Source organism: Quercus robur, chromosome 2 (genome assembly GCF_932294415.1).
Source record: "Quercus robur chromosome 2, dhQueRobu3.1, whole genome shotgun sequence".
In the NCBI taxonomy this organism is placed as follows: Eukaryota; Viridiplantae; Streptophyta; class Magnoliopsida; order Fagales; family Fagaceae; genus Quercus; species Quercus robur.
In genome coordinates this window covers 35,111,588-35,135,491 of record NC_065535.1, presented here as the reverse complement: position 1 = coordinate 35,135,491, position 23,904 = coordinate 35,111,588, and the positions used below count along the sequence as shown (strand labels likewise).

The following is a 23,904-nucleotide window of genomic DNA, read 5'->3' as shown; positions in this document are numbered from 1 at the left end:
CATTCAGCAGCAATTCAATACCAACGACCTCGCCCATTCCGCAGCAATTCAATACCAATAATAAGTGGTCCTGAATGAACCTTAATTTTTTGGGGCAAACTTCATTAGTTATCTTGAAAGACCCGCACACCCCCACCAAAGCAGCCAACAAAAACACAAATCAAAAATCCCCCAAAAGTCCTAACTCTCCTCTTCTAACTCTTCTCTCCCAATCGACTTCCTTTACCATCCAATCTCTCTGTCTTCAATTTAAACACGCGGATTTGAATAGTTTTATGATCTGTCACAGTTGAAAAACATAGTATAAAATATTATTTATTCTCTAAACTTGATTAAAAATTCTTTTTTTATTTTAGAATTTTTAAATGTTATTTTTTTTCATCCTTAAAGTTTGTAAAGAGTTTCAATTTGAGGGAGATTCACACACATATTTATTTAGATTAGACTTAAATTAAAGTAGAATTTCTATCTTGTATATTAAAAAAAAAAATCTATTTTAATATTTTTTTTAGTAGAATTTCAACTTATAGGTCTGCCTTTGATGATTGTACTCTTTATTATCAAACCAAAATACCAATCAATTTTTAGTGTAGACGGAAATTGAATCCTAAATTTTTTAGGTTTTGGTTTACCTCCATTACTTTTTTAAAATGAATTTTTTTTTTTTAATAAGAGACTATTACATCACCCATTAACTAGATAAAATATGGAGATTAAAACCAACTACCACTTGTCATTGTATATATAAAACAAAATGACATATCTAGTTAAAAAAGTACTAAAGGAAAGTCAAATGTAACTTTTTTATTCAACCATCAAGACTTTACTAATTAAAATAACTAGAACCCATAATCTATTTGAAAATTCAAAGACAAAAAGAAAAATACTCTCAATAGTTTATTAATAACAAAAATAAATTTTTTTAATACTTTAGGATGAAAAACAAACTTCAAATAGGTGTGCGTTTAGGTGGAGATAAAAAATTAAAATTATTTCACTATTCAACATATTTTTGCTACTATTCATGAATTTCACTGCACTTTTTAGTATTATTCATAAACTCACCATACTATTTCAACTATCTTTTACCTTTATCTATAATACTTTTAATTTTAACAATAATTTTTCAATTTCAACCAAATAAACTATCTCCAAGCACTATCTAGGTTGAAAATTCCTTAAACTGGGTGGCCAACGGCCAATAAAAATAAAACAAAACTGGTCAAAGTCAAAGTCAAAGTCTTCCCTCCCTTGGCTCCACTCCACTTCAAACTTAAAACCCCATCAATCTTCTCCTTTCTTTATGTATGTCTTCTTCGCTCACAAACTTCAGACTTCAGAGAGACCAAAAACAAAATGATGTTAAGGTTCCTTGTCTTCCTCCTCCTTGTTCCAACCATATCAGCAGCAATCCCACCAGGCTCAACTCTCTACGCCACAAACACAAACACAAACACCAACACTAACCAAAACTGGTCTTCACCAAACTCCATCTTCTCACTAGGTTTCCTTCCTCACCCTCAATATCCCACTTCCTTCTTAGCCGCCATCTTCTACTCTGGCGGTATACCCATCTGGACTCCAACCACAGCCCCAGTAGATTCCTCTGCTTCTCTCCAGTTCCTCACCACTGGCTCTCTCCGCCTCGTCAATGGCAGCGGCAGCACCGTATGGGACTCCAACACCACCTCCCGCGGCGTCTCCTCCGCCTCCATTGACGACTCTGGCAACCTTGTTCTCTCCAATTCTACCTCCACAGTTTGGTCCTCCTTCCAAAATCCCACTGACACTATCGTTCCCTCTCAGAATTTCACTACTTCTATGATTCTGCGATCTGGGTCTTACTCCTTCCGGCTTAGTACTTCCGGTAACCTCACACTCCTTTGGAATGATACTATCGAGTATCACAATCAAGGTTTGAATTCTTCGTATAATGCTACGTTAACTTCACCTATACTAGGATTACAGTCTATTGGGATTTTGTCTATTGCTGATCCTAGATTGTCTGGTCCCGCTACTTTTGCTTATAGCAATGATTATGCCGAAGGGAGTGATCTGTTGAGGTTTTTGAGGTTAGATAATGATGGGAATTTGAGGATTTATAGCTCTGCTAGAGGGAGTGGGACTGAAACTGCTAGATGGGCAATTGTTGAGGATCAATGTCAAGTTTTTGGATATTGTGGGAATATGGGAATTTGTAGTTATAATGATACGGCTCCCATTTGTGGATGTCCGTCTCTCAATTTCGAGCCGGTTGATCCTATGGATGCTAGGAAGGGCTGTAAAAGGAAGAAGGAGACTCAGGATTGTCCTGGGAATGCTACTATGTTTGATTTGGATCATACACAGTTCTTAACATACTCTCCGGAGATCAATTCTCAAGAGTTCTTTGTAGGTATTTCTGCTTGTAGGTCCAATTGTCTTGTGAATCCTGCTTGTGATGCTTCCACATCGTTGTCAGATGGGACGGGCCAGTGTTATTTAAAGCCACCCGGTTTTATGAGTGGCTATCAGAGTCCGGCACTGCCTAGTAGTTCCTATATCAAGATTTGCTCGCCTGGGATTCCAAACCCGTTGCTTTCTGAGCCAATTGGTGGGAAGAGCAGCGGTCTGAGGATGCATACATGGGTTGTAGCTATTATGGTTATAGGTACCATCTTTGGATTGGTTGCGTTGGAGGGTAGTTTGTGGTGGTGGTGTTGTAGAAACAACCCTAAGTTTGGGACGTTGACAGCTCAATATGCTCTTCTGGAGTATGCTTCTGGTGCTCCTGTCCAATTTACTTACAAGGATCTCCAACGCTCAACAAAGGGATTCAAGGAGAAGCTTGGAGCTGGAGGATTTGGTTCTGTGTATAGAGGTGTTCTTGCTAATAAAACAGTTGTTGCTGTCAAGCAGCTTGAGGGAATTGAGCAGGGGGAGAAACAATTCAGAATGGAGGTTGCGACTATAAGTAGCACCCATCATTTGAATCTGGTGAGATTGATTGGTTTTTGCTCCGAAGGTCGTCAAAGACTTTTGGTATACGAGTTCATGAAAAATGGGTCTCTTGATAATTTGCTTTTTGTAGCAGAAAATCAGTCAGAAAGATTGTTGAATTGGGAGTTTCGGTTCAATATTGCCCTTGGCACTGCAAAGGGGATCACTTACCTTCATGAGGAGTGCCGAGACTGCATTGTCCACTGTGATATAAAGCCAGAAAACATTCTATTGGATGAGAACTATTCTGCCAAAGTCTCAGATTTTGGTCTAGCCAAGCTGATTAATCCGAAGGACCATAGGTACCGAACCTTGACAAGCATCAGAGGTACTAGAGGATATTTGGCACCAGAATGGCTGGCAAATCTTCCGATAACCTCAAAATCTGATGTTTATAGTTACGGTATGGTACTGTTAGAGATAGTGAGTGGGAGAAGGAATTTCGAAGTATCTCCAGAAACCAATCGGAAAAAATTCTCTGTGTGGGCATATGAAGAGCTTGAGAAGGGTAATGTCAAGGGAGTCCTTGACAGAAGGCTGGCTGACCAAGACATCAATATGGAGCAAGTCATGAGAGCAGTTCAAGTAAGCTTTTGGTGCATCCAAGAGCAACCATCACACAGACCAATGATGGGGAAAGTGGTCCAGATGTTAGAAGGAATTATAGAGATTGAGAAGCCACCTGCGCCTAACGCTGGGACTGATGGGTCTGGTAATGGAACCAGCATAAATGTAAGCAGCAACATAAGCATTCTCTCCCCCATTACAGCTTCAGCCCCAGCTCCCTCTTCCTCTTCATCAGTCCAATTAGCAGAAGTTTCACTTTATGCTTCTGGAAAGAATTTGGAGAGGGCCTCATCATCCCTTCTACATTCAGTTTAATTGCCTGCATATATATTCTTTCTCACGAACTTCTTTCAGGTTCTAGAATTTCTAATCCAGATTTGACACAGAAAAACTTCAAATGCAATACATGATATTGATATGATATCTAGTAGAAATGTAATTATTATAGTACATAATTTTGTCAAGATGGAGCTCAAGGGTCAGCACAATCGATTAGAGACCGCAAATCATACTCCCTCACTTGTTCGATACTAGTTCAAATCTCTCATTCCCCTTCTCCTTACACCAAAAATTATTTATATAAAAGAATAATGTTGCCAAGATGGGTTTTTGCAATTAGAGATGAGCTACTTGTATAGGTTTAATTTCAAATCATTTATGAAATGTAAAATTAATCATTAGCAGAACCGTTGTATTCTAAACATTTTTTGTTTTTTGTGTAAATTTTACCCACTTGTCATTGTTGCAGTTTCAAAAATTAGGATAGTGAGATAATTTGCTTCTAGACTGGAGCAAAATTGAGAGAACAGATCAATTTTTTTATATCTATTTTATGCCAGAAAATAACAGATGATTATGATCATTCAAAATGATCAGTCCAGGCAAGTTAATTGCTTACAGTTAGTCCACTAGGGCGTTGGTCTTTGAGATTTATACAAATATACTCTTATTAGTTTCTTGGTCAAGTTAGTTGTGTGCACTTATCTTCATGTTCTATTATTTACTCAAATGAGAATCATACTCTTAGCGAGTTAGTTGAGTATACTGATATTCATCTTCTATTATTTACAAAATTGAGAATTGTACCCACCATTTACCAGTGGCTGCAGCATCTTTGCTGATCATAAAAGCCTCTGTGATAGCCTCCTTTGCCGACAATCTTAAAGGGTTGTTCTTGCTATTGTTTCCCGTGTATTTATAGTGTTCAGCTTCATTGTCAAGAAGTTGGGTCACCGACGGGCTGGTGCATCAGGTCCTTGAGCCAGTAAGCAATGCTTCCCAGATTTTGTTTCAGTTATCTTATTCTCTTTTCTTAACATTTGGGATTTCTTCGTTTTCACTTCAGAAGAATTTAGTTAGTTAATTACAAGTTCTAGTGTTATGTGAGCATGATGAGAAAGGATAGTCTTTTAACAGTGAAGTATACAAAACATAAGCCCATTTTAAGTAGGTTTTTTTTTTTTACTTAAAGAAGTTTATATATTGTTAAATTCATTTCAAAAGTCAATATAGAATGTTTTGTTTTCTTGTTTTTTTATTTTTAAATTCAGGTATTTGATAAAAGTTGTAGATTGAGATGATTGTTAGAACCTACTTATAGTACATAATCTTAAGGAGCCACTTTGGTGGGTTGGCATGGTGACAGAGAAACTCTGAAAAAATCTTATTGATGGACAGTGAACTCTTAATACCATTTTGTGGGATAGCAGCCTTTCAAAAAACTCCTGATAACTTATTTTATGAGGAAAATATTCTAATTAATGTACTAACAAAAGGTACCAAATTTAATAAGAAGACTCACTAAAAATACTAAAAGCATCATAACAACTCCTGAATCTGGAAAATTTCCGAAAATTACAAAAAATAGAGGTAAAAATCTTCCAATAACAAGTCTGATGTCAAGTTACACTAGCCTACAAGGTGACAATATTCAGGTAAAAATCTGCATGCTTATCTTTAAGTGGCTACAACCCTACAATGTTCAAGCTAAATTTCAAAAGCTTTCAATCTATTTAACAAGGCCATTAAACCATGGGTATGATGAAGACAAGTCATTAAAACTCAACCAACTTTATGCCATGGGTCATGGGTGCATGTTTATATGCAAGGGTAAGCCAAAATTTTTAAATTTTTTTCCCAGGAGAGGGGGGTTGGGGGCTGCCTTTGAATATAGAGTTGTGTAACTATGAAGACTTTTCAGTTTGTATATCTTAATCGATTGATTACATATATTTGATGTTGATTAAAAGCTCTTGAGCCATGCTTTGTAGCCAGATTCACTTTATCGCGGAAATGAGGTTTTTCAAATAAAATCAGAGTAATAAGTCACTGTTTCAAATATGTTCAGATATCTACTCTTCCTTGTCTCTTCAAGTATCATATGGCTTGTCCATGCAAATGATGAAAGTTGGAAGCTGAATGCTAGACCATTCTAAATAAGATGGAAAGTTACTGGCTTATTGCATATTGTACCTCTTAGTCTCTTACAGCTCACTGAAGTCTGTGTAGTGCATTGGTGGCATATTTTTGCAAACCCTGGCATTTCTGGATTCAAGATTCTGTTTAGTTCTTCAGTTAGCAGCTTAATGTTACAATGACTTGTGGAGGGCATGGTAATGGTTTTTGAATGCATTACTGGCTAATTTTTCTTTCCTTCATTTATACTTGTAGGGTTTGACAATGATCTACAGCATTGTATAGCCAATTTAGTTTCAGTTATACCTGAAATTAATCTATTTTGTGTTTATTCTTACTGTTAAGTCCTGTTTTCTTTGTGCAAGTCAGGCTCAGGCCACCAGCACTGAGATTGTAAAATTGATTCAACCCATATCGTTTTGATCAAAGTCTTTGATTTATAGATTTAATAATTTAATTTGTTTATTTTGGTTAGTCTGTTTGACTTCCTCTTTTTTCTTTTTCTTTTTTGGCTTAAATTAATTGCCAGTAGACCTGGCAATTCAATAATATGTTTATTTATTATATTAATACAGTATTAATTTTTTTTTCTTTATTTTTAGGGGAATCATTTTATTGTAGTTAATTGAATTGTTTAGTTATAATTCATGTTGATTCTGACCCTTTATCTTCCTGTGAGGAGATTTGGTTTAGATGCCACAAAAGAAGGTATAAAAAAAAAGGGAGGAGAAAGGCTAACATGAATCATGATTTTAGCTGAAAGTGGCCTACTAATAAAATCTTATACTTTTAACTGAAGGAAAATACTCTCGTAAAGATAGTAGAGCTAAATACTGTTGTTGAGCCCCAATTAGCTGGACAAGGAATCTTGAATGATGGACATAGCATGTTGGCACTTTGTTTTCATGTTAAACACACCATTTTCCACAATTTTTATCCAGATGAAGTGGACGATTGTGAGTTATGCACAATCATTTTCATATGAACTCAACTTTTTTTTTATTACTCATAGTCGATCACTTCAAAATTGCAATAAAAATTGTCACACATTGACATATTTTTTCCCTGCACTACTCTTAAGTTGGAACAACATGGAAGTGCAATGTGTTTGAGTTCAGATAATTATAAATCACAATAATTGAGAGTATGTATTTTAAGGCCAGCATTCACTACTGTTTTTATCTTATTTTATTTTATTTTATAGTTTAGGGTAGGGACTTTTAAATCTTTGATGTTTCTATTAAAAACACGAGGTGTCAATCAATTGAGTTACTAGATTTTTGGCATTTACTAATGCTTTGAGATGGTTGGGATTATTGGGATACCGAAGCAATATAATTTGCAGCTGGCTTCTTTGACAATTGCAATTCTTATCCATAATCTCAGGAGCTTGCTTGCTGGCATTACATTGTTAACATTTGATTTATTTGAATTTTGAAGTGGTCCTACACATTCTAAAATCTTGACTAGGAATCAAATAATCAATATCTTAACCTACAAAATTGATGTCTCCCCAAGCTTAATTAAATGCTTTTTTATACAAAAAATGAGTGTTAAAAGGGCAACCTTACTTTACTCAATAATTTTAACTCTCATTAATTAATTAACACTTTTTAATATTTTTAATTGAGATATATATTGTTCAAATCATGGTTTTAAAAATTGGACCGAATTGACTGGTCCAATCGGTTGAATCATGATTCGACCATTAGTCTGGTTTAGAGAAAACTAATCAAATACTGAGTTAAATTGGAAACCGGAAGCAAATCTAGTTTTTAAAACTATAGTTCAAATCCCCTCTCCTCCAACTATTGAATCATAAAAAATATACATATAAAAAAGCTCTCCAAGCAATAAAAATATCTCCATAATCATAATAAGAAAACTATTTACATATTTTTTATAGGACAATTTAATATTTAATTAAATACCCTCACCACCTTCAAAGTTCAAACTACCACTAGAACTTCTCGTCATGTCAACATCAATAATGGCTATTTGGTTTGTCCCTATTGAAGACAGAGACTCCAACAACTAAGATAACTTTTGCAATCTTCATTAGTTTCTCCGCTTTGGAAGGCTGTTTCTTTTTTTCTTTATTTTTTTTGTTTTTGTAAGTATTCCTTCTAGATTAGTTAAATAGGATTTTGTTGGGATAATGATTTTTTTTTTTTTTTTTTAAATGTGATTGCCTACATCAAGTCTTTTTTTTTATAAAATGATATGATATTGTTTATTTGCTTTGTTAAAATAGTGTAAGAGTATTCACATCTCATTATATGTAATTTTTCTATTTTGACTAACATAAAAATTACATTTTTTATTCTACATAATCACTTTTTTTTTTTTTTTGAAAAGTTCTACGTAACCACGTTATCGATACACCTTCATTTAATTCTTTCATTTTGCAATACAACCATATTAAAGTATTCTAAATTGACCACCACATATTTGGCGAACCCATTACTACCCAAACCAACCACAATAGATTTAACCAACCCATCAAATCACCCCAGCTCAGACCCATAATTAGAGACCCAACCTCATGTAATGTCACCGCCATTGCAGAGCTCAATGACCCACTATTAGCTAGACCATGCCACAGATCTGATGAGAGTGCAAGATTGGAGAGAAAGTGCCAAAGACAAAGAGCAAAGGAGAGAGAAAGTGATTAAAAAAGGAATTTTTTTTTTTACTTTTTTTTTTTTTTTTTTTTTTTTTTTTGAGAAGAATAGGCTAGGAATATATCTTTTTACAAAAGCAAAGGAGAGAGTGTAATTTTTGCTTCTTTTTTTTTTTTTTTTTGAGCAGTGATGTATGACCGGGTGTGAGTGGTTTTTGGGGGTATTTATTGCCCACATGCTTGCTAAAATTCTAATTTGAAGGATCATATGTGAATGCTCTAAATATGGGTATATGCACATAATTTTCTCAAAAATTTGAGAAGATGTTTACATTTAAATTTTTTATATGTTATCTTATTAGCTTATTTGCTCATATACAACTTTTTAAAACTTTACTTTCTTTTAAGGTATAATTGTGCTTTTATCCACTTTTAGCAAATAAGCTTTCTAAAAACAATTTTCCAAAAATAAGATGCATAACATAACTTTTTTTTTTTTTTTTGTGGAGATTTTTTTTTTTAATATTTAAAACCAGGAAAAAAAAAAAAAAAAAAAAAAAAAAAAAAAAAAAGTTATCAAATAGGCCTAGGCTACCCTTATGAACATCCATTTGATCTGTCATTTCCCAATTTGCTTTAAAATGGGTCCTTCTATGGTGAAGTGGCTGATTAGTGAAATTTGAGTGGCTTGATGAGTCTAAAAGTTGCAACAAAGTAAGGTGGTTGTGATGTTTGGTGAAAGATTCTTTTTTCCAGCTGTATGAAAGATCAATGCTCAACCTCTAATCTTACTTTTGCATATTTTTATGCCAATGAAGTCAAAATAACCTTATTAACTTTCCAACCTTGCATTGCATGAGGCCACCAATGTTATGTTAAATAAACTCTCTTTCACCTTTGTTGTGGACCACATGTGCAATTCTAAATAATGTGAGAAACATCCCTGAAAACAGACATCAATTTTGTAAATTAAGATATTGATTAGATTCCATGTCCTTTTCAATAGATTTTTTTATTTATTTATTTATTTTATTTTTTTAAAAAAGGTTGTCTAGATTTTAGAATGACTAAGAAAGTTTCATAGAAAACCAATTCCCATTAACAATGTAATGTGAACCAGATCCTAATATCATGGGTAAGAATTGCAAATGTCAAAGAACCCAACCGCCTGTTTGCTTATCCCACAAACCTTAAATTAGTAGTGAATGCATGTCTGCCCCTTAAATACCTACTCTTTATGTTTATTATTTAAATGATCTATTGCACTGGGCAAGAATAATGGAACATGTAAAATATATTACCAATTTTACTATATAATATTTATATACTAACGAATGAATGTTTGAATTTATTTATTTATTATTTTTTTTTTTTTTGTGATTTGTAACACGCCAATTTATAAAAATTACATAGCAAAATTTATATTATTCCATTATTCCTACCTACATGCAAGGTAACTCGCCGACACCCTAGTTGTTGAGGGTTATTATTAAAGTACAAAAATCTTCGCCTCTCAAAAGGACCTAGTATAGGAAAGGGACTGAATTTAGGATAGATTCTAAAGTTATGTTTTCCACAGTCCTCTTCCGGACAAGTATCTTCTTCTTCTTCTTCTTCTTCTCTTCTTTCTTTTTTTTTTTTTTTTTTTTTTTTTTGCTGGGTAATTGGTTTATAGGGGGATCGAACCCCCGAGCTTGACAAGGCACTAAGGCCCGGGTACCACTCAGGCACAAGGCCCGGTGGTCGGACAATCCTGATTCATGTTTGCCTCCTCTTCCGTTTTTATAACTTCTTTGGTGGCACCTTAATCAAATCTTTTCATAGATAGATAAAGGGTCAAAAGCAACATAGACCATTAAACAACACAATGAGGATAATGTAATAAACATAGGCATTTAATTTCATTAATTGATGTTTTTATACAATCACATAATCACAATAAATCTGTGTGCAAACAGATGTATTATTGACAAGTATATTTTGCATTTGAAAAAATATGCATTGCAGCTCATTATTGAATGTTAATTTTTCCTTAACCTGTATCATCAAGGCACTAGTTAACAAGATCCATAAACAAATTATTGAATCACCAAGTCTACTGGCAGATAATTTGAGCCCAAAAAAAAAAAAAAAAAATGTTGACTGGCAATGAGGAAAAAGAGGGAGTCCGACAAACTAACCAAAATGAAACAACTTAAACTATTAAATCTATAAATGAAATAAATTCATTTCATAAAAATTATGAGTGGAATCAAATTTACAATCTCAGCGCCGGCGGCCTAACTTTTACCAAGAAAACAGGACTCAACAGTAAGAATAAACATAGAATAGATTACAATCAGGGATAACCACAAACTAAATTATCTACACAATGCTGTAGATCATAGTCAAACCCTATTAAAAGGAAGAGAGAAAACTTTTCCATAAATTCAAACAACCACCATTACCATTAATCTATTGCCCTCCACAAGTCAATGTTGAATATCAAGCTGCTCACTGAAGAACTAAATAGAATCTGGATCAAGAAATGCCAGGGTATGCAAAAATATGCACTCATATTCTACTCAGCCTTCAGTGGCTGTAAGAGGTGCAGCATGGACATGCCAGATACTTTTCATCTTATTTGAAATGGTCTTGTTTAAGAATTGCATCAAAATCAAGGCATGGTTCATCATCAGCATTATGCTTCCAAGGTTCACCATTTCCATGGACAAGCCATGATACTTGAGGAGACAAGGATGAATAGATATCTGAATATATTTGAAATAGCCAATTATTACTCTGGTTTTACTTGAAAACATTTTGGCTAGATAACTAGAAATCACTGGTGGTTCATTCACGTGTTAAAAGGGAATCTGGTTATAAAACATGGTGTAAGAGCCTCCAATCAACAAACATCAAACCTATCTAATCAATCAATTAAGATATACAGACTGAAAAGCCTTCATAATTATATGTCTATATTCAGAAGCATTGCAAAGATATTGGCTTCCAACACCCCCCCCCAAAAAAAAAAATACAAAAATAAAAAAAACTTGCCAACCTCTGAATATAGACCTGCACATATGACATATGGCATAAAATTGGTGAGTTCTGACAAATTTTCTTCTTGTCAACAAAGTTGAAAAGATCATTCCCAAGGTTTACTGGCCTTGTTAAACATATCGAACTTACACTGGAAGATTTTTTTCCTTGAATTTTCGTAATTTTCAGAATTTTCCAGATCAGGGTGTTTTGATGATTTCAGTATTTTTAGGAGTTTCATAATCAAATTAGGTTTTTTTGTTAGCATATGTATTTGAATATTTTCGGATTATTTTGTTCATTAAAATTAGTTTTCTTGAGTCTTCAAAAAGGCTCCTACCCATAAAATGAAAGTAAGAATTCACCATCCATTAATAAGATTTTTTTACAGTCTTGGGTTGGTGCTTTATGTGCAAGAGCAATGGAGAGAGTGTCGCTCGCCTTTTCCCATATTATGCAATTGCTTGGGACCCATGGTTGTTGGTTTTCTGTTTGTTTGGTGCTTCTTAGGTAATGCCTTCTTTTGTGTTGGATTTGTTATATTGTTGGAAGGGACACTTGGCAAGAAAAGTGATGGGGAAATATCTGAAAGCAGTTCCTTCATGCTTTATGAGGTTTCTATTGAAGAGAAAGAATGCCCTTTGATTTGAGAGGTATGAGATATCCACAATAAAGTTCAGATTTTTATCTTTGAAGACTATATGATTAGACTTTGACTTCTCAGTCACTTTCTCTATCATGGAGTTCCTGGATCCTTTGAGCTTCCATTAACATTTGCTTAGTTTTCTGTATTTGTTTGGGCTTCTATTCTTCCTGTGTGCTAGGGTTGTGTCACTATTGCACCTTTTTTTAAATGAATTTTTTATGTAAATTGAGAGTTTCTCTATTTTCTAGTGGATATAAAGGTGCCTTGTTATTCAAGGTGCCCCTTATGTGTCTAACTAGATCGAGATCTAGCCAACCGTGCTTTCTATTCTGTGTAATAGGCATCAAAGCTTCCTGATATGGCAAAAGATGAAGACAAAGGCAACCAACCTAACAAGAGTGATCATGAGGTGTAGGACCTCAAGGTGCAAAGTCAAGCTAACAGAAAGAGGATGACCAATAAATTCTAAGATTTACAACATGGGTATTGAATTAGGCTAAGTGCTGACAAGACTTGTGATGATAGTAGGGATAATTGTGCTGGAGATTGGGATCATGAACAACCTATTGGTCTATGCATTCTTGATTAGACTTGATCATAAATACATTAACGAACTATCAAGTAGAGATGATTTCAATAATTGATTTTTTATGTCAAATTTTTTTTTTTTTTTTTTTTTTCCTTTTTTTGTAGATATTTTTAAAGAAGAAGAAAATAAAAATAAAAAAGGGTCAAAGTTGCATTAGATAACTTGATGATTATACAGAATATTGGTGGGATAAGATACAATATTGTAATAAGAGTATAAACCAAAAAAAAAAAAAAAACTTATTCATTGGTAAGTATGAGATCATTGCTGGAAAGGAAATGTTTTCCTTATTACTATGATGGAGCATTTTATAATTTAGATAACATGATAAACGTTTTAGTGATGACATTCACATGCAACCACCCAAGGAAGATATCAATTTGAAGGTTAACAATCTGAAGCCAATTGTTGAAAAAATATATATATTAAAAATGTTGAACATGATAAAGTTTTTCCATAAGTTGATCCTATGATTGTAGATAGCATAACACAATAAGTTCTTGAAGAGGCTAAAGAGAAAATTTAGAGTAAATTAAAAAGATTAAAGATCATTAGATGGAGAATGTTGAGCATAGTGTCAGATGTAACTGAAGTCAAATATGATGGCAAGCTCATAATCTTTAAGTTCAAAGATCCTATTGATAGAAAAGAATGCAACATGCCATGATCTATATATACTTTCCAACATATTCTAGTTATGCAAATTTCAAATAGATAGTTGATAAGTAAGAATACTTTATTAATAGAGAGGACTACTTCATTCAAAGGGATGAAGTAGCCAAAAAAAGTTGTACAAGATACAAAAACAGAAGAAATTGTAAAAATGGAAGGAGAATCTATGAACAATTGATGGAATCACTAGATGTGAGTTCCCACACCCAAGACCAATCAAAGTCCCGACAAACAATGTTATGAGTTGATCCCTTGAACACTCCAGCTCTTCAAAGGTACAATTATTGCACTCACTCCAAATAATCCACATCACACAATGTGGTACCAAATTCCAAACATCCAATGCACATTTCCCCAACCAATTCCTCACCCCCCCCCCCCCCCCAAAATAAATAAATAAATAAATAACCCTCTTAGGCAAGACGCAAGAGACTCCAAAAGATCAAAATGCTAAACTCCATAACCAATAAGCCCCTTCACAATGGATCAAAAGGGGATACACATCCTCTCCACTACACCAGCACATGCAACACCAATCCACTATTGAGAAACCTCTTCCCCTCAAATTATCACCTGTGATAATATTCCCCCACACTGCCGACCATACAAAGAAAGAAACACAACCACACGTGCACATTGGAAATTCTTGGAATGATTTCAAAAATTTACTACAGAAGGAATGGGTATAATGTTATATTCTATATATCCTTTCCTATAAATTCATATGACATGTCTGATGAGAGGAGTGTAAGATTTGCTGCATGAAACTAGTTGGACAAACTCAATTTGGTGGACAGGTGTGGAGTATGATCATTGACGTGCTGGACAAGCTCCAATTGTTTGATGGGATGATATGAAGCAAAACCTAAAACAAAAATACTAGCCTTGTGAGTAATAAAAACGAGTTCTTTGAGTAATTAACTAATCTTAGGCAAGGTAATATGCCGCTAGTTGAATATATGAACAAATTTGAAGAGTTGAAAAGTCAATGTAAATTGAAGATCCAAGGCAAACTTTACTCATCAAAAAAGAAAAAAAAAAAAAAAAAAAAAAAAAAAAACCGATTTAATTCAGTATTAAAGGCTGAAATTTGTAGCCAAATGATCACACATTGGACCTTAACAGTTTATGAGGCATTCCAATTGACTTTAAAGATTAAACAGCATTTGAAGCAGCCCCTTACTAGAAGGTTTCCTTCTTTAGCTGGGGAGACACCTTTAAGGTGGTCCAACTCTAGAGCATCTACTATGCAGCCATAAAGCCAATACTGCAGTTGAGTCAAAAATTAAAGTATTCTGGTTGATGAACAGAGAAAAAACAGTAACTATCACTGATTTAAGTGCAGAAAAAATGGGCACATGGCATGGTAATGTCCAAAGGGGAACTTTTATGCAGATGTTTAAGGCTCAAGAGGCACATTTCAAGGAGTACAAGAAGATACATCTCTCCTTTCAGTTGTTAGGCATTTTCTTACGGCACCAAAGCAAGAGAGGGAGGATTGGAAGTGTACTTCAATATTTCAGACCATAGTATGTTGTGGGACTGGAGCTCTGACGTTTATTATTGCTGGTAGCATCAATATGAATGTTGTTTTTTTATGCTACCGTTGAGAGGCTGAAGCTACCAATGGAATCACATCCTCAGCCACAAAAGGTAGCATGGATAAATAGCACATCTATTCTTGTAACAAAACACTGTTTGGTTTTTATTTATTGTGGGCAATATAATGATTCTACATGGTGTGATTTTATTCCCATGGATGTGACACATCTTATTGGGTCACCCTTTCCTTTACAACTAAGATGTGTATCATAGTGGAGAGAATAATACATTTAATTTTACGTTAAAAAATGAGCAAAGTGATTTAAAGGCCATGAGAGTGTAGAACAAATGAAGAAAAAACCAGAGGTCAAGACTAAGGATGTTGCTGAAACTCAAAACAAGCTTCTCTTTGTTCTCAACGAGAAGTTTGAAAGAGAAAGTAACAAAAGCAGAGATTTATTTGCTGTTATGGCCAAAAAGAATAGCAGCCTAGTTGCTAAACACCTTAATAAACACTTCTAGAAGTGTCCAAGTTATTGTTTGAATTTTCAGATGTTGCTCGAGATGATTTACACAACGAATTGCCCCCAATTCAAAGCATTCAACACGCCATTGACCTGGTATCTGATTCACAATTACCTAACCTTCTAGCTTATTATATGAATCCATGGGAGCTTGAAGAGCTTAAAAGAAAAGTTAAGGAGTTGTTGTCAAAGGGTTTATTTATAAAAGTTTTAGCCCATGCTCCATTCCACTATTACTTACACCTAAGAAAGGTGGTAGCTGGTGTATGTGTGTTGATAGCCACACAACTAACAAGCTTACCATCAAGTACATGTTTCTGACTTGATGATAGTTAGACATGAAGGGAAGTTCTCCTATATTTTCTAAGATAGATTTGAATAGTGGCTGTCACCAAATCCAAATAAGACTTGGTGATGAGTGGAAGACAACCTTTAAGACATAGGATGGACTTTATGAATGGTTGTTTATGCCATTTGGACTTTCTAATGCAACTAGCACCTTTGTGAGAGTTATAGAGAAGAGCACATCTCAAACTTACAAGAAGTAATGAGACTTCTCCAATGAGAGAAATTCTATATTATTTGAAGTGCCCTTTCATGACTCATATATCTTTTTTGGGTTTTGTGTTGTCTCATTTAAGGGTGTGGAACTTGATATTGAACAGGTTAAAGCTATTTTGGAGTGGCTTGAACTTACTGACGTACATGAAGCTCATGCGCTTAAAAGACAAGTCGAGGAGTTGTTGTCAGAGAGATTTATTCAAGAAAGTTTTAGACCATGTGTTGTTCTAGTATTACTTACACCTAAGAAAGATGGTAGTTTGTGTGTGTGTGTGTGTGTGTGTGTTGATAGCCACACAATTAACAAGATTAATATCAAGTACGTGTTTCTTATACCTCAACTTGATGATATGATAGACATGATGGGAGGTTTTACTATATTTTGAAAGATAGATCTAAAGAGCAGCTACCACCAAATTTGAATAAGACTTGGAGATGAGTGGAAGACAACTTTTAAGACAAAGGATGGTCTATATGAATGGTTGGTTATGCCATTTGGCTTTTTATGATAATTACAGAGAAGAGCACATCTCAAACTTACAGGTAAATGAGAGTTCTAGGATGAGAGATTCCATATAAATATGAAGAAATGATCTTTCATGACTCCTCATGTAGTATTTTGGGTTTTTTTGTCTCATCTAAAATGGTTAAAGCTATTTTGGAGTGGCTTGAACCTACTAATATGGATGAAGCTCATAGTTTCCATGGTTTGGCGACTTTCTATAGGGCTTTTTTATCAAACATAATCAGCAAAATTATGGCTCCTATAGCATATTGTATGAAAAAGGTTCAGTTCTCTTGGACAGGGCAAGAAGAAAAGCTTATAAAGAAGTGAAGCAATTGATGATGGAAGCACCAGTTCCTCGTTGCCAGACTTCTCCAAGGGAGGTTGCTGTTAATGCTTTGCTCAATGGGATTGGAGGTGTTCTAAGTCAATGGATCATGTATTTTAGCGAGAATTTAAAGCAAAGATCTTCAACATATGACAGAATTTTAAGCTGCTGCACAGTTCTTTATTATCGGTGCAATTATCTCATTTATAAGGAATTTGTTTTACATTCAGAGCATGAAGGTCTAAACTATATCAACTCTCAAAAGAAGTTGAATTATTGGCATGGGAAATGGGGGTTTTTTTTTTTGGACAAATAAATTTTTGTTCTCAAGCACAAAGTTGGAATTGAGAATACTCTTTTGTTCTCAAACAAAAAGCTTGATTTGAGAATAGGGTAGCAGATGCATTAAGTTGGGGTGGTCTCTTTATTACCCAAACCTATATAAACCCTTAAACATCAAACCCTATTAAAAAAATCTTCAAATATGTCATCAAGAAATATAATTTGGTTTGAATTTTTAAACATCAGAAATATTAGTAGAATTTGTATAATGACACCTTTCCCCTATTTGAACTTGGAATTTCAATAATAGAAAATTCAAGTTCAAAATTCTACAAAATATTTGGAACATTTCTCTGGTTAACCCAGGCAATGGAAATCAATGTTAGAAATTTGCAACTTACAACATTATGTAAAATCCCTCATCTGAACTTAGTAGTATATAGGTTTTGAGGATGTAGCATGGTTCTTAACTACATGATACCCACACAAAAATTTGAGATCTTATTATACTTGCATTAAGAGAATAATATATACACAGAGGAAGACAGAGTGAAAAAGAGACAGGTTAAGAACACTTCTATTATATTAAGCCTTTGTCAAGAATCTATTCAATTATTCCTTATTTCTGTTTAAAAATTAAGTTTGAAGATATTGATGACATAAATTATTGATTTATTCTCTCTCTCTCTCTCTCTCTCTCTCTCTCTCACACACACACACACACAGTTTCTTTTACTGGTAAGTTAGTCACACCCGGTGGGTTTTAAACCAGGTTTTAAAACTACAACCTCATCTCCCACCTTACTCATATAGAGGGAGAAAATGCCATTTGAGCTAGAGAATATACCACATATATATATATGGTGAATGAACTATTTATTAAGTTACTATTGTACTTTAGAGAAGACATATAAAAAATGATCTTAGCACCTAGAGGGCAAAATGTTGCATGAGTGCCCAACCTTTAAATAAAATGCCAATTGATGGATGTTCAAATTTAGCCTGGGCACCTAAGCTTGGCATTAATATGATAAACTTGGAAGCATCAGACAAAATCAGATACTAAAATAACAAGTGTATAAGCCATACAATTGCAAATCACGTGCATCCATCAAGTTGACATATATGCATAGTTGTACGATGATATGTTTGAATGGATAAATACCTGTAACAGAAGCTGGATCCTTTTCTCTTGTACTATGCAATATCAAAGTTCCAGAAAGCACAACTATGAATCCACAAAGCACTGACACAATACTGCTAGCACTCTGACCAGACCAATCCTAGAAGAATAGAAAAAAATAAAATTAAAAACTAACTAAAAAAAATTGAAATACACTCTGAAATAAAAATTGTAGAATTATTCCAGGGCATGAATCAACAATACCTTGAACATTATGGCACTGGCAAAAATTGTGAGTGATGTGAACAAAGCATAATAGATTGGAGAAACAACTGTTGTGTTGAATGTGTCCAAAGCCTGGGTCATTGATTTACATTATTTTCCAAATCAAGGCTGGACAAAGAAATGACACATATTATATATTTAAAAAGTAAAGCACATCTTTTTTTTTAGAAAAAATTTGAACCCATTTACAACTTTCTAATGTTGCTGTTAGAATTGTGTGGTTAAATGATTAAATTTACCATATTTGCAAGAAACTTAAATTTATCATCATCACATATTGTGTATGGTCTGTATGTTGCCAAATATTGCATTATCAATATATATTCTCTTCAATCAACTTGTTACATTCAAATTAACCCACGAACCATAGAAACTCTAGAAGCTTTGCACAAAATCTTACAATAACCATCACAAATATTTTTTATTGGTCTCAAAGATGCCAGCGAGTTGTTAGAGAGGAGAGGAATGTTTCGTCCAAAATTCCAACCCAGTTCCAGCAACACAAGAAGATCTTAACCGCATGAAATATTTTAAGCAGGGACGGACCCAGGTGGGGGCCCAAGGGGGCCCGGGCCCCCCCTGGGTCCAAATAATTTTTTTTTTTATATAGTTATAATATTTTTCATTTTTGTAGTTATGCCCCTTTCTCCACAATAAGCCTAACTAGCCTCACCCAAATAGCAACTATCCAACCAAAAAACTTAATAAAAAAAATAAAAATATTCACAATGGTAATTATATTTTAGCAAAAAAAAACTATTTTACCACCAAAAAACCAAAAAATCATGTGTTATTGGAGAAGTTAAAGCTAAATTTTTTGCAACTACAATAAACTGGTATAAATACTAGTTGACTGTTGCAAGTTGTTAAAAATAAAATACAATATTTTATTAAGATTATATCTCTTCCTTCATTTAAAAAACTCAAATTCTCTCACTTCCTTTATTATTTTAATGAATTGTTTATATTATTTTAAATGAAATTATAAAAAAAATAGAACATTTGATATTGGGTGTATTGTAAAGTGAGGTGGTAAAATAGATAAAGTAACTTTTTAAGGTGCTAAAAACTAAAATTTTTAGTACTACCAATGTAAATGCTCTAACTTCAACCAAAAAAAAAAAAAAAAAACTAACCAGCCTAATATTAAAAAAAGACATTATTTTGTTTTTGTTTGTTTTTGTTGGTAAATGATTGCATCTTAATGTATTTAGAAACAACGATTTTGAGTATTTATAATTTTTTTAATACTTTATAGATGCCTATTTGGAGTTTTTTTTTCTTTATACTCCGGCCCCTACTAACTTAAAATCTTGGGTCCGTCCCTAGTTTTAAAGCTTGTATATCAGTTAGTTTGAAGTTTAATAATTATGCCAGCAGCAAATTAGGATGAATAAGCAGAAGTAGATTAGGGAGAATAAAGATCAGATAAGTTTTGTTTTTCTTTCTTTTGGATAGGTAAGAAAAAAAGGATTAGCTTTGTTTTTCAAATTGTATTCAGATGTAATGATAGGAGTTAGTTCCTTTTTTTTTAGGATAGGTTATATCATCATCAGTTACTTATTAGTTACTTATGTACTTATGTATGTGGAAGTCATGCAATGAAATCAAGTAGAATTAAACCCAAATTTCTCTCCTACTCTCACATTCCAGGAGGCTAGTCACCTCAAATCGAACTAAATCTCTGTTTAAAAACTTAATAAAAATCCAATTCATAACAACACAGTTGCAAGAAATGTAAGATATCTGGAATCCACAAAATCTCAGTAATAAGTGTCGGAAGCAATTCTCCATTGCTTCAGATAAAATTCGCAGCTATTTGAATAAAACTATGGATATTAACACCTAGAAAAGAAAAATAAGTAGATAAAAAATAAAAGGGCGAAAAGTCATCAGGACAATTAAGAGAAAGAATCTTGGTTCTAAGTGTCAGAAGCAATCCTCCATTGCTTCAGATAAAATTTGCTTCTATTTGAATAAAACTATTGACCTTAACACCTAGAAAAGAAAAAAATAAAAGGGCAAAAGAAATCAAGACAATAAGAGAAAGCTATACATCTCTTTCTCATTCTAAAGTCTCATGCAATACACACATAGAGACAAGCATATATACGTATCATTAGAAATAGATATTGACAGTTGAGTTTACACATCTTACCAAAAAGGCACTTAATATATGTGAGGACCAATTCCCATCACAGATGGCATGGATATTATAACATGTTGTTTAAACAATTTCCCCTGATTCAAAATTTGCAAGGATGAAGTAAAATTTATATGGTAGATAATTTGAAAATCAAGTACTATAAGTTTTTTTGCCTTCTTGTTGCATTCCATGTTACCAAGAATAAGTGGACTAATATGAGGATCACTTACCTATTGATAGCTTGGCCTAGCATGTTTCCCAAATTACTGCAATGCTGGGCAGAAAATTCTAAAAAGGGGACAACTTCATAGAATGTTATGAAGTCGTGAAAGCAAGGAAATTTTGTATCTTTAACAGGAAAGAAAGACAATTGAAGGCAGTGGAAAATGGGGTATGAAATTTTTTTTTTTTTTGATAAGTAGGTACTAAATGTTGAAGCATAATTTGAAATTTAGATATACCAGAATTCAAGGTAATTTTTGTGTACACTGGCAAAAATTCTCATTCTAGATGCAATGCATTGCAGAAAGTAGAGACTAAAGAGTGAGAATTGTTGTGTATCTAAGTATCTTATGGAAATTTCAACTTTTTATTTTCCGAATTTCAAGAAACCAGAAAAAGAGAATATGGAAGCAAAAAAGGAAGAAATATAAGCACTGACCTTGTTCAAATAATTCAGCTGAGTGATAATACATGTAATTGCCACCATTACAAAAACCCATGTTTGGAAGCTAGCTGCCTGGCTTGAACCCTCTATTGTGAGTTTTATTGCTATACCAACAGCCTTAACACTCATAACCTGCAAAAGAAGCATACAATATATTGTCTGTATGTGCTTCAAATAATTATCTAGGGATAGAATTTTTTTCCCCCCTAAAAATGGACAGAGCATATGCCCATAATTAGAAAAAGAAAACAATGGTAATATAATATAGACTGAAAATATTGTTAGATTAAAAAGGCATTTTCCCAGCAACTCTTATGTTTAGATAAGAACATAGCAATGCTAACCGTCAAAGATCCAATAATGGAACATATTCCAATATAGACCATTATGTTTGTCTGCCCATAGCGTGGTTCACAATACAAGAACAGCACCAGAACTATAGCTATTGCTGAGGCCAAATACAAAAGAAAAGCTGGACCAAACACATGAAAACAATCAACAGAGAGAAGAGAAAAACTGAACATAGAAACAGCAGTCAATATTCAAAATATTTACCTGGTTGAGTTGCTAATTCCCAAATTTCTTCCACTGAAGTCAGACTACTTTCACTGGGTGCATGAAGCACAATCAATGTAGACCCCACTATACACAAGACACAACCCAATATACCCATTTTCTGCAGCTTTTCCTTCAAAAAGAAGTGTGCTAGAACAGCGCTTCCAAAAAAACAAACAACAAAGTCAAAATCACAAAGTTCTTCAACTGAAACAAAAGGATGCATTTGGTTGCAAGAAATTTAGACCATGGAATAGAGACGGAAGCCAAAATCTAATTCCAAAAAATGTTTGGTTATCATATCAATACAAAATGGACTGACATTGGATTCAAATAACAGCAACTATTCCATGGTTAAACCAGGAATTTGACTTCCAAAGATTTGGAATTTCAAATAAAATCTGGTCCTAATCCTATTGCAAACAAGCGCAGCATCACTAGAATTGAAACCGAAGGCATCTGATGTACCTAACAATTATGCTCAAAGCTCCCAGTGGCGTGACGAGCACAGCAGGAGCAAACATGTAAGCAACAAAATTCGCAAGTTCACCAACGATCACTGCCAAAATTAACATAAAAACAAACAGCTAGTTGATATTTCCTCACAATTTTCCAAAATAAAACACCTTCACAATTCAACAATGCAAGACTTACTTGTAATCATGCCAATCCACCATAGTGGCTCCTTAAGATACCCGTATCCACCAGAACCTTTATTTCATTAACCAGACAATCAACCATCACAATAATTTCATAAAAGTGAATTCAAATTACATGCAATTTCAACTTCAAATAATTGGGCTTTCTACCAATAAAAGATGCCATTCAGCATGATGAAATAGATCAAGATCCTATCATAGTAATCATCGAACTTTGTGCACTAAGGTTTTAATAATCTTCCTAATTAATAAATTTTATCAAATTCTGAAAATTTCAAAAACATTCCATAATATTAGCATTATAAAAACTACTTTAAGTAAAAAAAAAAAATCTACTTAAAAAGTTAAAATGGGCTAATGTTTGTACACTTTACAGTCAATAAGACCCATTATTAACTAACTAAATTCTTGGAAAGTAAAAAATAAAGAAAACCCAATTGTTAATTGTTAAAACAAGAGAATAAAAATTGAATCTGGGAAAGGGAAGCATTGCTTACGAGCTCGAGTCCCAGATGCACCAGCCCGTTGGAGACCCAACTTCTTGACAATGAAGCTGGAGCCAATAAAAGCACTGGAAACAACAGCAAGAATAAAGCCTTTGAGATTTTCAGAAAAGGAGGCTTCTACGCTCACCAAAGATGATGCAGCCATTGGTCATTGGTGGGTACAATTCTCATCTGGGTAGATAGTAGAATAAGAAGAAGAACATAAAGATAAAAGTGCACACAAACACAACTAAGTAGCCAAGAAACTAAGAAGAAGAGTAGTATCGTTTTTTTTTTTTTTTTTTTTTTGTATCAAAAGTGAAGATGGAGTTTGGAGGTGAATAACGTGAAGATGGGATTGGAAGTGAAGATGGGTTCACCTGCCAGTCCAAAGAGAGATGGTGAAGATGTGTTTTGCTTTTTTTTTTTTTTCTCTTACGAGAGTTTTGTTTTGTTGTCTGTTGTTATTGTTGTAGTTGCACATAATCTTGGGCCTTCATTTCTGAACAGTTTACTTTCTACATTGGTTGATAGTTTAGTAATAGGATTCTCTTGCTGAAGGGGATATTCTTGTGCTGCTAAATCTGATACTTTGCTTACTGTTTTTCTTTCCTTTTATAATTCGAGAGGTTTGCACTTTGCATTTGTTTTCTACGTAAAATATTTTTTAACGGTAAAATATTTTCACACGTTTGGTTCATAAGAAATTTAGAAAGAAAAAAATTTT

The 23,904-nt window shown here is 33.7% G+C and overlaps 2 protein-coding genes across 6 annotated transcripts; one reads left to right on the top strand and one right to left on the bottom strand.

The window, feature by feature from the left end:
- The first annotated feature begins 1,302 nt into the window (after positions 1 to 1,302).
- LOC126713490 (G-type lectin S-receptor-like serine/threonine-protein kinase At1g34300) lies at positions 1,303 to 4,269 on the top strand. The gene has a single exon (XM_050413248.1). The coding sequence runs from the start codon at positions 1,357 to 1,359 to the stop codon at positions 3,859 to 3,861; it is 2,505 nt and encodes an 834-aa protein (XP_050269205.1). The 5' UTR covers positions 1,303 to 1,356; the 3' UTR covers positions 3,862 to 4,269.
- Positions 4,270 to 10,784: 6,515 nt separating this feature from the next.
- LOC126713488 (probable magnesium transporter NIPA6) lies at positions 10,785 to 23,698 on the bottom strand. Of its 5 annotated transcripts, XM_050413246.1 has the most exons (10): positions 23,558 to 23,698; positions 23,190 to 23,369; positions 22,688 to 22,744; positions 22,502 to 22,592; positions 22,034 to 22,194; positions 21,823 to 21,950; positions 21,473 to 21,610; positions 18,645 to 18,737; positions 18,423 to 18,540; positions 10,785 to 11,334 (listed from the first exon to the last, which is right to left on the bottom strand). In XM_050413246.1, the coding sequence occupies exons 2-10, from the start codon at positions 23,341 to 23,343 to the stop codon at positions 11,204 to 11,206; spliced, it is 1,071 nt and encodes a 356-aa protein (XP_050269203.1). In that variant the 5' UTR covers positions 23,344 to 23,369; positions 23,558 to 23,698; the 3' UTR covers positions 10,785 to 11,203. The 5 variants fall into 5 exon arrangements, 2 of the variants coding, with proteins under 2 accessions (XP_050269203.1, XP_050269204.1); XM_050413247.1 differs by lacking the exon at positions 10,785 to 11,334 and adding an exon at positions 13,559 to 14,380 and having other exon boundaries at positions 23,190 to 23,670; XR_007651357.1 differs by lacking the exon at positions 10,785 to 11,334 and adding an exon at positions 20,824 to 20,906 and having other exon boundaries at positions 18,434 to 18,540; positions 18,645 to 18,773; positions 23,190 to 23,675.
- Between the last annotated feature and the right edge of the window lie 206 nt (positions 23,699 to 23,904).

What these genes read in the sequence shown, in the direction of transcription:
- LOC126713490 (XM_050413248.1), top strand. Translation starts at nt 1,357, where the DNA reads ATGATGTTAAGGTTCCTTGTCTTCCTCCTCCTTGTTCCAACCATATCA.
- LOC126713488 (XM_050413246.1), bottom strand. Translation starts at nt 23,343, where the DNA reads ATGGCTGCATCATCTTTGGTGAGCGTAGAAGCCTCCTTTTCTGAAAAT. An exon ending in TGCATCTGGGACTCGAGCTC is followed by an intron (nt 22,745 to 23,189) that starts GTAAGCAATGCT and finishes AATGAAATAAAG; the next exon opens with GTTCTGGTGGATACGGGTAT. An exon ending in CCATTATTGGATCTTTGACG is followed by an intron (nt 21,611 to 21,822) that starts GTTAGCATTGCT and finishes CTTCTTTTGCAG; the next exon opens with GTTATGAGTGTTAAGGCTGT.